General features: G+C 41.1%; 1 protein-coding gene across 1 annotated transcript in view; it reads right to left on the minus strand.

The window, feature by feature from the left end:
- Nucleotides 1–14,658, minus strand: part of RHOBTB1 (Rho related BTB domain containing 1) — a 67,971-nt gene that overhangs the window by 19,661 nt on the left and 33,652 nt on the right. Inside the window, 1 exon segment of the mRNA XM_032607986.1 lies at nucleotides 653–838. Coding sequence (XP_032463877.1) covers nucleotides 653–838 — 186 coding nt within the window.

Below are 14,658 nucleotides of genomic sequence, written 5' to 3' on the forward strand. Positions count from 1 at the left end.
AAGATTAAAAACACCTGGATGGGGCTTCCCTGGTGGCGCAGTGGTTGAGAGTCCGCCTGCCGATGCAGGGGACACGGGTTCGTGTCCCGGTCCGGGAAGATCCCACGTGTCGCGGAGCGGCTGGGCCCGTGAGCCATGGCCGCTGAGCCTGCGCGTCCGGAGCCTGTGCTCCGCCATGGGAGAGGCCCGCGTACCGCAAAAAAAAAAAAAACAAAAACAAACAAAAACAAACACCTGGATATATGTGTTTGCATGAACCTGATGTTCCTGGGGGCAAGAATTATGGCTGATGGCTCTGAATGTCAGTTAACTTTACTATAATGTAATTTCCAGAGAGACATTATTATGAGTAGCTAACATTTTGTTTACTACTTTACAAAGTTCAAAGCACTTTTATACACTCCATATCATAATTAGAGAATTCACTTCAATCGCTGGTCAACCATTTTACAAAAATGGGTTCCTGCCTAAGAGGTGAGAGGGGTCAGGGACACAAACCCCTTCCTCATGTTTAACAAGCAAACCTAAAGCATATGGCTGATTGATGGGGCCCCAGAGCCACTGAAGAACAGAACCCAAGGCTACAGAGACATCTGCTACCTCTAAATTTTAATGTGGCCGGCACAGGGAAACCCTGAGTCCCTCGGCTTACCTTGCTAGAGGGCGTCTGGCTCTATTAACAGCCTCAAGATCGGCATAGCGGAGATCTAGCTGGCAGCCAACTAGAACAACAGGTGTGCGAGGGCAGAAGTGCTTGATTTCTTGATGCCACATCGTTTTCACATGATGTAGGGAATTGGGATTAGCGATCGAAAAACAGAGGACCACAACGTCGGACCTAAAAGGAAATCACACAAGAAGCTGTATTTTGCCTTTTAACTTGTATTTCCTCTTTTATCATTATGGTTCCTCCCCTCCCCCATCCATCTAATGCCATATCATGTCACAGTTTAAAAAAAAAAAAGACCAGATATTAAAATACATCTTGGCGTCATGCAAACAGCCCATTAAGCCTCCACATTCCAGCACCCACACAGCCCGAGTTCATTTCCATGTGGCACTGCAGAAGGCCTATGCGTCGAAGGGTTTCCAATGACGTTATTTTACAGTACGGATGGTTATCCAAACTAGACTCAGTTCTGGAACCACAACATGCTGAACTATTTCTGTTCATCACAAGAAATAGTTTCAAGATAAAAGAAAATAATAAAAAAATACCATTTACCACTGTAAACAGAAAGGTGACGATGACTCAATGAGATAAAGCAAACAGTTTACACATTACAAAAAAATGTAACAGGTATTTGCTGTACAGGGTCGGCAAATACACAGAAGGATTTCTGCCCTTCTTCTCCCTTAAGCACACATGGAGAGAGCACAACCACTTATCTTTTTCTGAAAAGGAAAAGTCCTGAATTTGCAGGAATTTCGACTTTTCACTAGGTGTAAGGCAAGAAGGTAGTATTTAACATAAAACTAGCCGGAGTTAGTCAGACGGCTAATAAGATGGATGAGAAAATGTTGGAAGCAGATTTCTCAAATGTGAGACATGACGCAGAGCAGATATATGGAAAAAAGGAAAATTATTTTATAAGTCAGTTGTGACATAAGGATCTTCCATGTTTTATATAATAACTTATCATTCTAGGAGCCAAAGAACTGTTTTACAAAACAGTTGTCAATTATGGAGTTTGACAGATAACTGCTAAAAGGTATCTTTAGTAAGAATTATAAACCATCTTTCTAGGTTCAAATGTGCAGAATGATGACTGTGAAAACATGGAGGCAGAAGAATATAAAGAATAGAAAGAGTTGTAACCAAGGATTCAAGACTATTTTGCAGTTATATTCAGAAATAAACTCACAATTTTATCAGATGTTAATTTATTGCCTTTACTGTTTATATAATGAGAAGAATCAAGTCGATGAATCAAAACACCATCTTTTTAAATCATTAATGAGCTTCTCTCCCTACATATCAATGAAGAGAAACAAATATATCCAGGCAACCATAAAATTTCTAAAAATAATCATTTGCAATGCAGCGAACTGCAGGGTGCTTACATTAAATGTAATTCACAAGTTGAGTATTTAAATTTATATCCAAGAAAAACTGCACCAGACCACGACAAGTAGAGGGGAAAATCCTGACATTAAAATATTTACTAATTATAAAAGAGGACTCTAGGACTCAAAGCAGATGAGTGGATTAATCTGCATGTTTCAAATGCCCTTGAAATAAAGATCTTATCAAAGATTCTTGGGTACTGGAAAATATAATGTGTGTAAAAATATGCATAACTATATAAATGAAAGGGAAGCATGTCTTGTCTTTGGGATTCTGATTTAGTTAGCAGAATATTCTGTGCACAGTCTCACTTCTAATCAACATAAATAATAGTATCCAGTAAAGTCAAGAATGCTTTGAATTTTACATTTTTTAGGAGCTGAGTTTTCTATTATTCATAATCCTATTTATATAGGATATCTGATGCAGCTCTGCTGTAAGCTTCAGCCTGATCATAAAATAAAGCTGCCAAGAATTCTGCACAGTGAGAATAATATGGCAGTATCTCAGGTTCAAAATCATAGGGAAAGAATTGAGAAAATGTATCCACCACCTAAATGTGGAACAGTACCTATTGATACATGTGTAAAATTTTTTCTAATTGGTGCCTTCTATTTCCATATTAAGGCACATGGCTATAAAGAAAATCATTCTCAGAGTTTAATTTATATGACAGACATGTAGCAAAATGTCAATTCTGCCATCTAATTTTATGATACAGCATGTGAGGTTTTGAAATCAGAGCTAGCTCTGTTGCCAAGGTTACCGTGATAACACTCATGCCACTGAACCTATACTAGTTTCTCTCCAGATGACCTGTAAACAAGTACAGACAGGACCTTGGGGGCTGGAAAAAAAGGCATCTCCTGATGATAGCAGCACAATGCCATTGCACAATACAGGTCCCGAGGGCCCAACTTCTAACTATGTCACGTCAATATCTCAGTGCATGAAATGCTGTTGGAAAGCCAGAAAAATAATTCAATGCTCTGTAAATATTTTGCCTCAAAAGGATGATCGTTAAAGAGAAGAGGCTGTACTGAGAGCAACGCTACCTCTGAAGCGAAAATAACTTGAGTCAAAATTGTATTTGCATCCTTGGAATAAAGTTTTTCTTTTTCCTTTTTTGAAATGCATGTTTAGATGCTATGGGAATCTGTCCCCATGATTTGACATTAAAAGTAGTTTAAAAATTAGATCATATTTTATCTACCAACCTGCTTAAATGTCTTTAACCCTTGTTGATTTAAATACAGATTCAAGTCAAGAAACATTATGTACAGAGGCCTGCCATACGAATGTAGTGTTCTAAACCTGATTTTAAGCAAAAGCCTGAGAATCAATGGCCATAGGGATAGAGCTATAGAAAGACGCTGCTTTGACATATTCCTTCGCATCCCAGCATTCTTTTCTAATTCCTAATTCTCAACACATCAGGATCCTCTCTGATATAAACACCTACATAATCAAGTAGCTATTTTGAGAATGCCATTTATTCCCTCTAGATTTTGAGCCATTTTTCTATCTGGTCGAAGAGGCACAAGACCTGCAGCTAAGAATACCTCCAGCTTTAGGCAGAATTCCAAGGAGCTAGAGATACTAAATAACTTTTAATCAAAACATTCATTCCTGGGTGGAGACTGTTCAATGTCTGACACAAGCTGGTGTTTAAAAATGCCATTCCTGTGAAAGATAAAAAGAAAAAGGCAAGTTCTAGCATTTCTGCTTCTCTGGGCTCTGTTACACTTTTTTACTTTGAAGAGTTGAGTTTAAAAATAATTGGGAGGGGGAGGTGTGATGAGGACATTCTCACAGATTAGGCAGCAGAGTTGGCCTAGAAATGACCTCAGGGTTCCTATTTCAGCTGTAAAAAGAATCTGATGGGATTTAAGTGGAGTCCTACAGCTATTTGGAGGAGAAAGCACGAGAATTCGAGAATGCAGAGGCAAAGCACATAGGAGACAAAACTCTAAACTCCAGAACTTGGATATTGAGAAGGGTAGGAAAGGTTTGGATTATTTTGGACTGGGCTAAGTGGCTTTATTAAAGAAAGCCAGGATTACAAAGGATTTTAGAGTGTTGCTGGCCTATGAATGTTTATATTTTGGAGGAAAATGTGATTTATTGTTTCTAAGGGGAAAATATCAATATAAAAGTTTCACTAGGGTACTGACGCATCAAATAATGCCCATGAAATAATGTTTTGATTAGACAAGTGAAAAACAATCCAAAGTAAATCTATGTGTTGAAACAATTGCGGATCTCTAGCTTCATGGAGGGGTGGGACCAGAGAGAGACCTCGTCATCCCCAAAATGCTTGAGCTGATAAAGCCAACCTCAGTTGTAGCAGTTCTTCTTCAGATATTAAACAAACAGAAAAGCATATTTTTTTCCAGCTATCTTTCAAGGAGAACACTGGCCAAAGATAGCATGTGAAAGATTGGCAGAGATATTTGGATAACATAAGGCGTGCAAGCAAAGTTGGGGCCAATCTTTGTTGGAGGATTGAAGAAAACAAAATCTGAAAACAGTGCATCATACCCACATACCTTGGCCCGGGATAGACTTTTTAAAAAGTGTACTTTATTCATTACACTCTTTATTATATATGGCTATGGGCGTAGAGTGAAATTTTTTTTATGTGAAATCTTTAAAGAATAGATTGAAATTAAATACATGGCGGATTTTCCTTTTAAGGTAATAATATGTGTACATATACATTTTTTTTTTTCTTTTGCAAGCTAGACTTTAAACATTAAATGCCACACATTTTCATGGGCTGTCTTTATAATATCTACAGTCAAATTAGCAAACTTGGTGGGAAAAGATCAGGGAAGCAAACAGAAGCTAAGTTTATCCTTTGAAGAAGTGATTAAAAAGGGTAGATAGGGCTTCCCTGGTGGCGCAGTGGTTGGGAGTCCGCCTGCCGATGCAGGGGACACGGCTTCGTGCCCCGGCCCGGGAGGATCCCACATGCTGCGGAGTGGCTGGGCCCGCGCGAGCCATGGCCGCTGAGCCTGCGCGTCCGGAGCCTGTGCTCCGCAACGGGAGAGGCCCGCGTACGGCAAAAAATAAAAATAAAATTAAAAAAAAAAAGGTAGATAATCATTATCAAAAATTTGCTGTTAGGAATAAATTTTCTATGTTCTTTCCTATCACAAAAGTGCTTTCCATCTTTTTAGTTTCTCTTCCCTTTTCTTCCCTTTTCTACTTTGCCGTCACTGTCCAGCTAAGGAGCCATGGGCCTTGGGTTTTCTTATCTGCTTAGGTGAAAAAAAATAATTGCTAAATTATCCTTTATCTAAGTAAGACCAGGCCAACGCGGGCAACATGAAGGATAGTGGATTCCATGCAGTCCTCCAGATAGCTGTGAGCAGGGCATCCGAGGGCCCTTCTCTGGTGTGCCAGTTTTGCTTGGGTCTCTTGCTGATGAATACTTGGTAACCAAGAGTAAGCTACCAATTCTATTTACCTGAGTCTTGCTTGGAAGTATCTCCTTTTTAACATATACTTTTAAGCCTTTCTATGTCACTACTGCCTATTATTATTTCTTTAGTAGAGACTACCATATCCTTTATATATTGGTAGAGATCATGATCACATTTCAATGGGTTTCTTTGTCAATGTACACAAGTCCTCTTCTGGCAAAGGCTCAAGTAGGAGTCCCTGACCTCCTTCTCCCCACTGATAACCGAGGTAGCCTCTACGGAAACGTTTTCAAAACCATTCATGTCAGCAATACACCTTTCATGCATATAATCTGACAGCGTTGTGCAAACAGACAGATCAAAACAGCACAAAACAGCTGGGAGCATGGCAGAGAAAAGGAATGTGTAACACGTGGCTTTGGAAAATTTTAGTAGGGGAGCAGCCCGGTGTGTATGAGATGCAGAGGGAGTTGTCAGTGATGGTGAACATAACCACCTGGAGATGAATGGCTGTGTAAGCTCACACTCATGGAGAATGGAGAGGCCTGTAGGGGAGTGCCTGGCAGGGGATCTAGGGAGAGCAGGGCAGTACCATGCAGTGCCCTGGATGTGAGCAGAGAAATCAAGTCAATACTTTACCAATAGCAGTGAGGCTTCTTAAGTACAGATGTTATGTGGGGAAAACTGTGAAAACACCCTGAAATATATCCAGATTGGGGAGTGATTAGCATGCGTAACTATTTCTTCCAAGCCCATAACTGCATGTTTAGTAGGAAGCAACATTTTAAACCAGTCTTCCCCCACCCTCCAAAAATGGGACCAAGCGATGCACACTCTCAAGTACAGGGTAGCCATGTCAACATCCCACCAATGCCACCAAATCCTAAAATAGATAATACTCAAGTCTTAAAAATGGTTGGTTCTGCCATCATAGTGCAAATATCACAGAAGGCAATGGCCTGACCATACAGAAAGCTGTGGGTTATCATCTTTTGGAAACCAGCTTTTTTTTTAACTTGATATCCCATTTTTCTTTCTATGCTCCCTTTAGTGTACAAATCTTCTCTGACTTATAATGGGGTTATGTCCTGATAAACCCATCTAAATTGAAAATATCATAAATCAAAAATGCATTTAATATACTTAACTTACCAAACATCACAGCTTAGTCTCGCCTACCCTAAATGTGCTCGGAACACTTACGTTAGCATACACTTGGGCAACATCTAACAAAAAGCCTATTTTATAATAAAGTATTGCATATCTCATGTAGCTTATAGGATACTGTACTGAATGTGCAGAATGGCTGTCTGGGTACAGAGTGGTTGTAAATGTATCAGTTGTTTACCCTGGTGACTGCGTGGCTCCCTGCCAGCGCGCAGCAGCATGAGAGCGTATAGTACCACATTTCGCTAGCCTGGGAAAAGATGAAAATTCAAAGTATGTTTGCTACTGAATGTGTATCGCTTTTGCACCGTCGTAAAGTAGAAAAACTGTAAATAGGACTATTGTAAGTCAGAGACTGTCTGTGTTCTTACCCCTCACACAATCATCAGAAGAAGTGGAGTGCATGTGAAATTGGGTGAAGCACAGTCATTAATTAAAAGAAATAGCTTAAGCAATCTCATTTAACTCCTGATCAATGAAAGCGGGAAACCCTGATACGGAGAAGGCTTCCTTGACAGGAGAAAGTGAAATTGTGGTAATAAATTCTCTGCCTAAACTCCACCTCATTCCCATGTCTCTTCGGCTTGCCCTGAAGCTACATGACTGAGGAAATGTCTTCCTGCACTGTTTTCTCCTAAGAGCAAGACCAGCTGCACATGTAACGATGCCTACATGTCAGCTAGATGGCCAGATGGGAGGGCTCTGGGATTAACCTCCCGACTCTTCTGAAACGAAACTGGGTGAACCAGCAAGATCATCCCACCACTCTTACCCAGGCTTCTCCCCAGTCCTCTGTGAATCAATAAAGGTACAAGGACTTGCCAAGTCACTTATCCAGTATCAATAAGCAACCATTCAATCATTTCTCCCAGAAATATTAACTGATAACCTACTATGTGCCAGGTGCTCTTCCAGACATTTGTGTCTTTAACAAGTTAAAGACACAAATCACTGTTCTCATTGTGCTAACCCTCGTCATGCTTATATTCAACTGGAGAATAGAGACAAAAAGCAAGAAAAATAGGTAAGATATTTAGTATGCTAGGTGGTGACAAGTGCTAAGGAGGAGATATAGTGGGGAAGGGGGACAGAAATATTGGGGAGCAGAAGCTGCTGCTGAAATGAGGTGGCCGTGGAGGGCCTTACTGAGAAGGTGACATTTCAGGAGAGAACTGAAGTGAAGGAGCTGACACGTTGCTATCTGCGGGGAGAACACTGTGGAAGAGGGAACGGCTAGTGCAAAGGTCCTGAGGCAGGAGCATTCCTGGGGTGTTTTCCTGAGGGCGAGGGGGAAAACAGCAGGAGCTGAGCTCAGAGAGGCGATGCTGGGCTGAGGTACAGAGGGCCTAATGGGTGTCTGGCTCTTACTCAGAGTGAACTGGTAGACGATTAGGGGTTTTTGAGCAGAATGACTTAATTTATGTGTTAACAGGATCACCCCACTGCCATCATGAGAACTGACCAAATGGTGGTGGGGCGTGGGTTGTCAGGAGGCATAAGACAGAAGGAGAGGCCAGTTAAAAAATAATAATCCAGAGGGAGATGGTGGTGACTTCGGCCTGGGAGCGGTGCAGGTGGGGAGAAGCGGCTGCGTTCTTTATACACGTGGAAGCTAGAGCCACCGGGGTTTGCTGATGGAGCAGGTGTCAGATATGACCAAAAGGAGTCAAGAATGATGGTGGAATTTTTGCTCAGAGAAATTCTTTCTTCCCTGTTTCTGGTACTGACATCTTTAGCTCAGCACTTTAACACTGAATTGTAACTCTTTAAAATGTTGCTGTCTTTCCCCACTACTCTTTGAGTCTCGTTTTTAGGGATTTTGTTCTGTTCCTACTAGTTTCTCTCCCATTGTGCACAACACATTGTTTGTTACAAAAGAAGCCCTCGGTGACTGTTTATCAAATAAAACGGCCTTATAGATATTGCAGGATGTAGATGCAAATATGTCTGCAGACTCAAAATCTAAAAGAAATAACTTTGGGCCTAAAATAAGTCAGTTAGGGGATATGCTTAAAGTTTTAATGAAAAAATGATATGTGAGCTATTACATTTCTTCAGACAATTATGGCTGAAAGATAGCTATATAATATCGCTGGTATATAGCAGAGATTATCCACTAAAAATATATCTTTAAATTATTTGGATTTATCTTAAAAAATCTATTTACCCATCTAATTGGATACTTTCATAATGGCAGAATAAAAATGGATTAATGATCTCTTCTAGGAATTAGATTGTATCCAGAAACAAAGGAAATATAAAGAAATGGGCAGGTTACTTTCAGGATTAATTCTGGGTTAGCTTCACAGAATTAAGGCTTAACATAACATCCTCTATTTCACAGACCATCTTGTTTTTTAAAAAACATGCCAACTCTCCCGCCCCACCCCAAAAGTACTATAATAGAAAGATAACCAAGGTGATAAGTTTAGAAGAGATTTATGCTTATTTGTTTTATCGTTTGGTAATTCAGTACTTTGTCCTTCTAACTATATTTTCTAGGCTGAGAGGCAGAGGAGTTCTGGGGAGAGAACAAAGTAGTGGAATAATTTTGGAAATCTAATAAATGGTCAAAATTCAAAGTTATTGATACGATTATTGTTAAGATTCACTAAGAAGAATATCTGTGAAAGTGGTCTGTAAACCATATGGTACCAATTATTGTCAGACAAATACGATTATGGGTTCAGAAGTCACCAAAGACATATCTTGTATATTGCAGCTAATAAGAATGGCAGGACATTCTCATCAAGAGATCTTTCCCTTTTGGCTGACGAGCTCATTGATATGGAATTGCTGAAAGATGGTAATAGAAGCATCCTCTGAGGACACTGCAGAATTACCCAGCAGCTGTCTCTTTCTTCTTACCACCTAATTTATAAGGGAAAACTGTATGGGCTGAAATCTCTTATTTCTTCATCAGATGATTCCAGTATAGAAACATCACAAACTGATGTTTTCTCTTTGTCCAAGGATGAAAAGTCAACAAACTTAGCTGTATTTGACCCAACTTGTCAAGCTTGCAGTTATTAAGTAGTAACAACAAAAAGGTAAAAAGAAGGCAGAACACACGATGTTAATGTATTGAACAGTATATATGTTCCTTATTCTCCTTACCCATCTCAGTGGCCACATTACTCATATGTCTGCGGCATCTTTTGGGTCCACAAATGCTTTTCTGGGCTCAACCATAACGGACTGTCTTTCCCAGTCATGTGACCAATGTTTGGGCAGCAGCCAGCATCCTTCCAGGTCCCGGAACATGACTGACCCCAGTCATCAACCAAGCCCTGTTCCTGTCTCATTTGGCACTGCTGCTTCTCAAGGACAATTTCATCCCGGGAACAGGGCTGGGTTGGGCACAGGGATCCCAGCTCTTCTGATATTGTGTCTTCTGGTTACAGTACAAGATGTACCAGTTCAGAGCAGGAAGGACAGTGGAGGACAGTAGGCTGGGGATGGCACAGAGCACGGCACAGACATATTTTCTCTGTGCCAGATGGTTTGGCATGACTGCAATCCTATGCTTGAGTACTTTAGTACAGAATCCATAAATTTCCAGTACATTAAAAATTTTTAATTACTTGTATGCATTTAGTCTAACATATTTTTGTTTTGGATTAGCACAAAGCAGTAATAATCCACTTTCAACTGTTTTAGTTAATGCCCTCATCTATGGGTAAATGGATTACCATAAGTATATAATTATTTTTTTAAATGATTCTTGTAAAGATCTTGGAAATGATACCCAGAGGAGAAACAAACTATAGTTGGAAAAACATTAGTGTTAATACATGTAATTCTGTTTAAGAATACTCATTCAAACAAAGCATTCCCCCCCCCCGCCCCAATTTATAAATTCAAAAATTTGGCAAAAAAGGGGGAGGTTTGGGGTGGTGTGGCTTACTATGCTTCCCTCCTTTTTCTCTTGGTCTCGCACCATTCTCTAGTTCCAGAAAGGGCCAACTACGAAAGAGAAAATTGTTACTATTTGATGGAGAAATGGAAAACTTTCAGGAATGTGGTGTCCTTTATTCAGTTATCACAGGGTACCTGCTCAAATATATCTTCTCAGAAAGAGATACAAACAGAACCACAGCCAAAGACACAGGCCACTTGGGTGAATTACGATCCACACAGCTGAGGGCTCTGTCTCTGGGAAAAGGGATCCAGCATGATTTGGGGACAATTTGATAGTGTCCCATCATTAGCTTTGAGATGCCAGAACCATTCCATTTCCCATGTTCAGCTATTAAGGATCTCGTCTTATTTTTTTCGCCCCGAAGTTCATACAGATGATTTCTGTTGATATTTTCAATGAGAACTAAGTTTAAGTTCTATACATAATCAAAACATACATTGTCAGCCATGAAAATTTCCTCACATATCATAGACTACTTCGACTGCCCATAAAAATATTTTATTTAAAAAACTATTGAGCTACAATTGAAATGCACTAAACATTGTACACTTAAAGTGCTCCATGTGATTAGCTTTGACATAGGTATACACTCTCCATACTGTCATCCCAGTCAATAAAACAAATATTCCCATCACCCTGAAAGTGTCCTTGTGCCCCTTGGTAATCCCTCCTTCCCTCCATCCTCTTTCCCAGGCAGCGAATGTTCTCCTTTCTGTCAGTATAGATTACACTGCATTTTCTAGAATTTTACAGCAAGGGATCCACACACAGTATGTGCTCTTTTTTCCCCGGTTTCCCTCACTCAAAAGCTCTCTCCAGCATTCATGAGATTCTTCCCGTTTGGCTGAGGTTCCGTAGAGAGTATTGTGATATTTCCGTGACAGTGTTTAGCAAAGCGTGGCCTGAGGACTGGCTGCTTTCGGATCATCCAGGTACGGGCTAAAACATGCCGGTTCACCTCCCCCCAGATCTCTGACATCAGATAACCAGTAGCTTCGGCATAATCAACTATGAGAAGTAGCAGTTTTAGTCGAACCTCTTAGGGAACAACTACTCCTGTCCCTTGGTCCAACTAGCTGCTCTACTAATGTCTTTCTACTGTTTTCTATAACTTGGGCAAGTCTTAGTCCTTTATGCCACAGCAGGACAAAATATCTTTAGGAAACAAGCTGCAGTAGTTTTCCTAGATCTCTCTGGACCACACATTTAGAAGTGTGGTTTGGATGACTTTTCCATAAAGTACCCGCATTGGGAACTTTCCTCCCTTTGCTGATTTGTTATCCATTTATAAAGTCCACCTTCAGGGCCAGGACTTGGGTGAAGAGTGAAGCATTGGCCTCAGGTGCAAAATTTAAAGAGGTGCCCAAAACCTCAGTAATCCAGATGAACACTATTTTTTCAAAAATCAAAATTAAGGTAAAAAAAAAAATCCATGATGAGCAAAATACCAAAATTTTAAATAAGGTCAGGACCAGTAACATTTGCCATGCTGAGCCTGAGACAGAAAGAAAAGATCAGTTAGCAGTGATCCTATCTTTTTTTTTTTTTTGCGGTACGCGGGCCTCTCACTGTTGTGGCCTCTCCCGTTGCGGAGCACAGGCTCCGGACGCACAGGCTCAGCGGCCATGGCTCACGGGCCCAGCCACTCCGCGGCATGTGGGATCTTCCCGGACCGGGGCACGAACCCGCGTCCCCTGCATCGGCAGGCGGACTCTCAACCACTGCGCCACCAGGGAAGCCGGATCCTATCTTTTAAAAATTATGATGATTTACATTTTACACCCAAGGTGAGTGCCTCACCCTCATCCTGGCCCTGGCCCTCTTCCACTTGATATGTTTCTCCGTCTGACAGGCTGTTTGCCATCCTGAAGTCATCATCAGAATGTTAGTTCTGGCCAAGCGTTTAGAAAAGTGCCATGGGCGAGAGGTACTTCAAAATACTTGACTGAGGCACGTTAGTTGTTTCTTGCTTTTTTCCCATGCCATTAACCACAAGTTCAGCCAGTCCCAAACAAAGACATAAACACTGGTCACCCACAGTCCTGAATCTTTTAAAGGGCCTCAACCAGGCATTCAAGATGAGATGTATTCATGCTGTATCTGATTACATGTGCCTTCAACGTGAAACTAGAGCTGTCTTATCTAAACAGATACACAGAAACCGTGGCTCTGATTGATGTTATCATTTAAAACATGTAGTGTACTTCTCATTGGACGTAAAAACACTTGAGGAAACTCAGTGTGTAAGAGTGATCTATATAATAAGAGTTCTAACTGTACTGAAAATATGCCTAGAAACTCTTCGGCGTAAGGGTAGATACAGTGATTCTGCGTGCTTACGTAAAACTGGGGGGAGAAAACATGCCACGGAGAGTACCCAAGCATCCCACTCCCTCTCAGAAAGTCTGCTCGGTTGTAACATTTTTACTGGAAATGAAAGGACTCATGTTTAGTCACTCATGGATGCATATAGAGAATTAAGTCATTTGCTACGTATTAAAGAACTTAAGAGGAACAAAGGGAATATTAGTTAGAGCTGGTGATAGATGGTGAACGCTGGTCTTCCATGTCCACACAGAATAGTGTAAGAATTAGACTGGACTGGGAATAAATGTAAAGTAAGTTGGCCGTTAGTCATCATCGTCAACCACAAAAGCCTGGGGGGAAGGGCAGAAGCAGGCTTTGGAGCCAGACAGAACTACCAGGAAAAGCTCAGTACCACTCTCTCCTAGCCGTCTGACCTTGGCCCCTTTCTGTACGCGCTCGCTCAACTGTGAAATGAGCCTAGTTTACAGGGTCACCACAAGAATGACGTGGCAACAAGATACGTAGAGCCGTGAGCACAGGCCTGGCTCGTGGGGAGCCCTGATCAAATTGTAGCTGCTGTTATCACCACCTCCAGCCCCACAGGCTTTACGTGTTTGAAGGTTATGTGACCCCAAGACACAGCAATGGTGAAGGTTTTCAAGGAAAGTGAACAATAAAATGGGTAATTATTTATGTGTGGTGTGACTGTAGGATGGCGGCAGAGGGGCCCAGGTATTCTGTTGAAGGCAGAGCCCATCCTACTTGCCTACATTTTCAGTGCCAGGTACCTAAGTGTACACACTTCCTTCTTTTAATAGTTCTAGGGGAAAACTCTTGGGTGATATCCCTTTAAAAAGAAGCTATTTTTTTTTTTTCTTGCCAAAAAAGAGCAGCTGATCACAGTCATGGCTACTATGTACAGTTTTGTTCTTGACATTTTAAAAGATCCAGGAAAGAGCTTCAAAAGTTCATGCGAAAATGGATAGAAAGTAGGTGGTAGGAAGAAGGAAGGCTACTAAAAGTTGGAGTCATTCGCTCCAGACAAAAGAGGCTTTGAAGTATTTCAAATGTGTTAGGTAAGTGTTAGGGTGTTAATGCCACTCTGCTACCTTTCATGTCCATCGAACAGAAGGACTCCTATCACTACTTTTTCTTGGATGGATGATCTCCCTTCCTGGAGAAAAGGGGTTGACCAGATGACTTTTTGAGATCTCTTCTCATTCTAAGCCACCATGCAAATATAGAAGAGCAAATGGATACCCAGCTCATCAATGCGGGGTGGTGGTTTCAGTTGCATTCTGTTTAAAATGAGGTCAAGGTAGCTTGGCACAACGCAAAGAGTAGGAGTCAGGCAGAGCTGGGTTTGAATCTAGTTTTGAAACTCACTATTGGGCAGGTTATGGTAGTAAAAGAACTCAACTCTCTACTCAACTGCAGTAGAGATAATTTCTGCCTCCTAGGGTTCCTGGAAGGATTAACTAAACTAGTGTTGGCAAAGCACCTAATATTTTGATTGACACACTGTAGGGCTTTGATGAATTGGAGCTGTTAATCTAGCTGGCTAAAAAAATGGGTTGAATAATTACCTTTAAATTATAACAAGAGCTTTGACATTCTGGTTGTAGTTATACCACATGAGGAAAATTGCAAATTCAAGTCAGCAGACTGGCACCACCCTGGCCCACCCTGCAAACTAGAACGTGCCTGTGCCAAAGGAGGTTTGAGGGGGTAACCTGTTAACTAGCTTGGTGCTAAGAAGCCGAGGA

The sequence above is a fragment of the Phocoena sinus genome, chromosome 16 (genome assembly GCF_008692025.1).
Source record: "Phocoena sinus isolate mPhoSin1 chromosome 16, mPhoSin1.pri, whole genome shotgun sequence".
NCBI lineage: Eukaryota > Metazoa > Chordata > Mammalia > Artiodactyla > Phocoenidae > Phocoena > Phocoena sinus.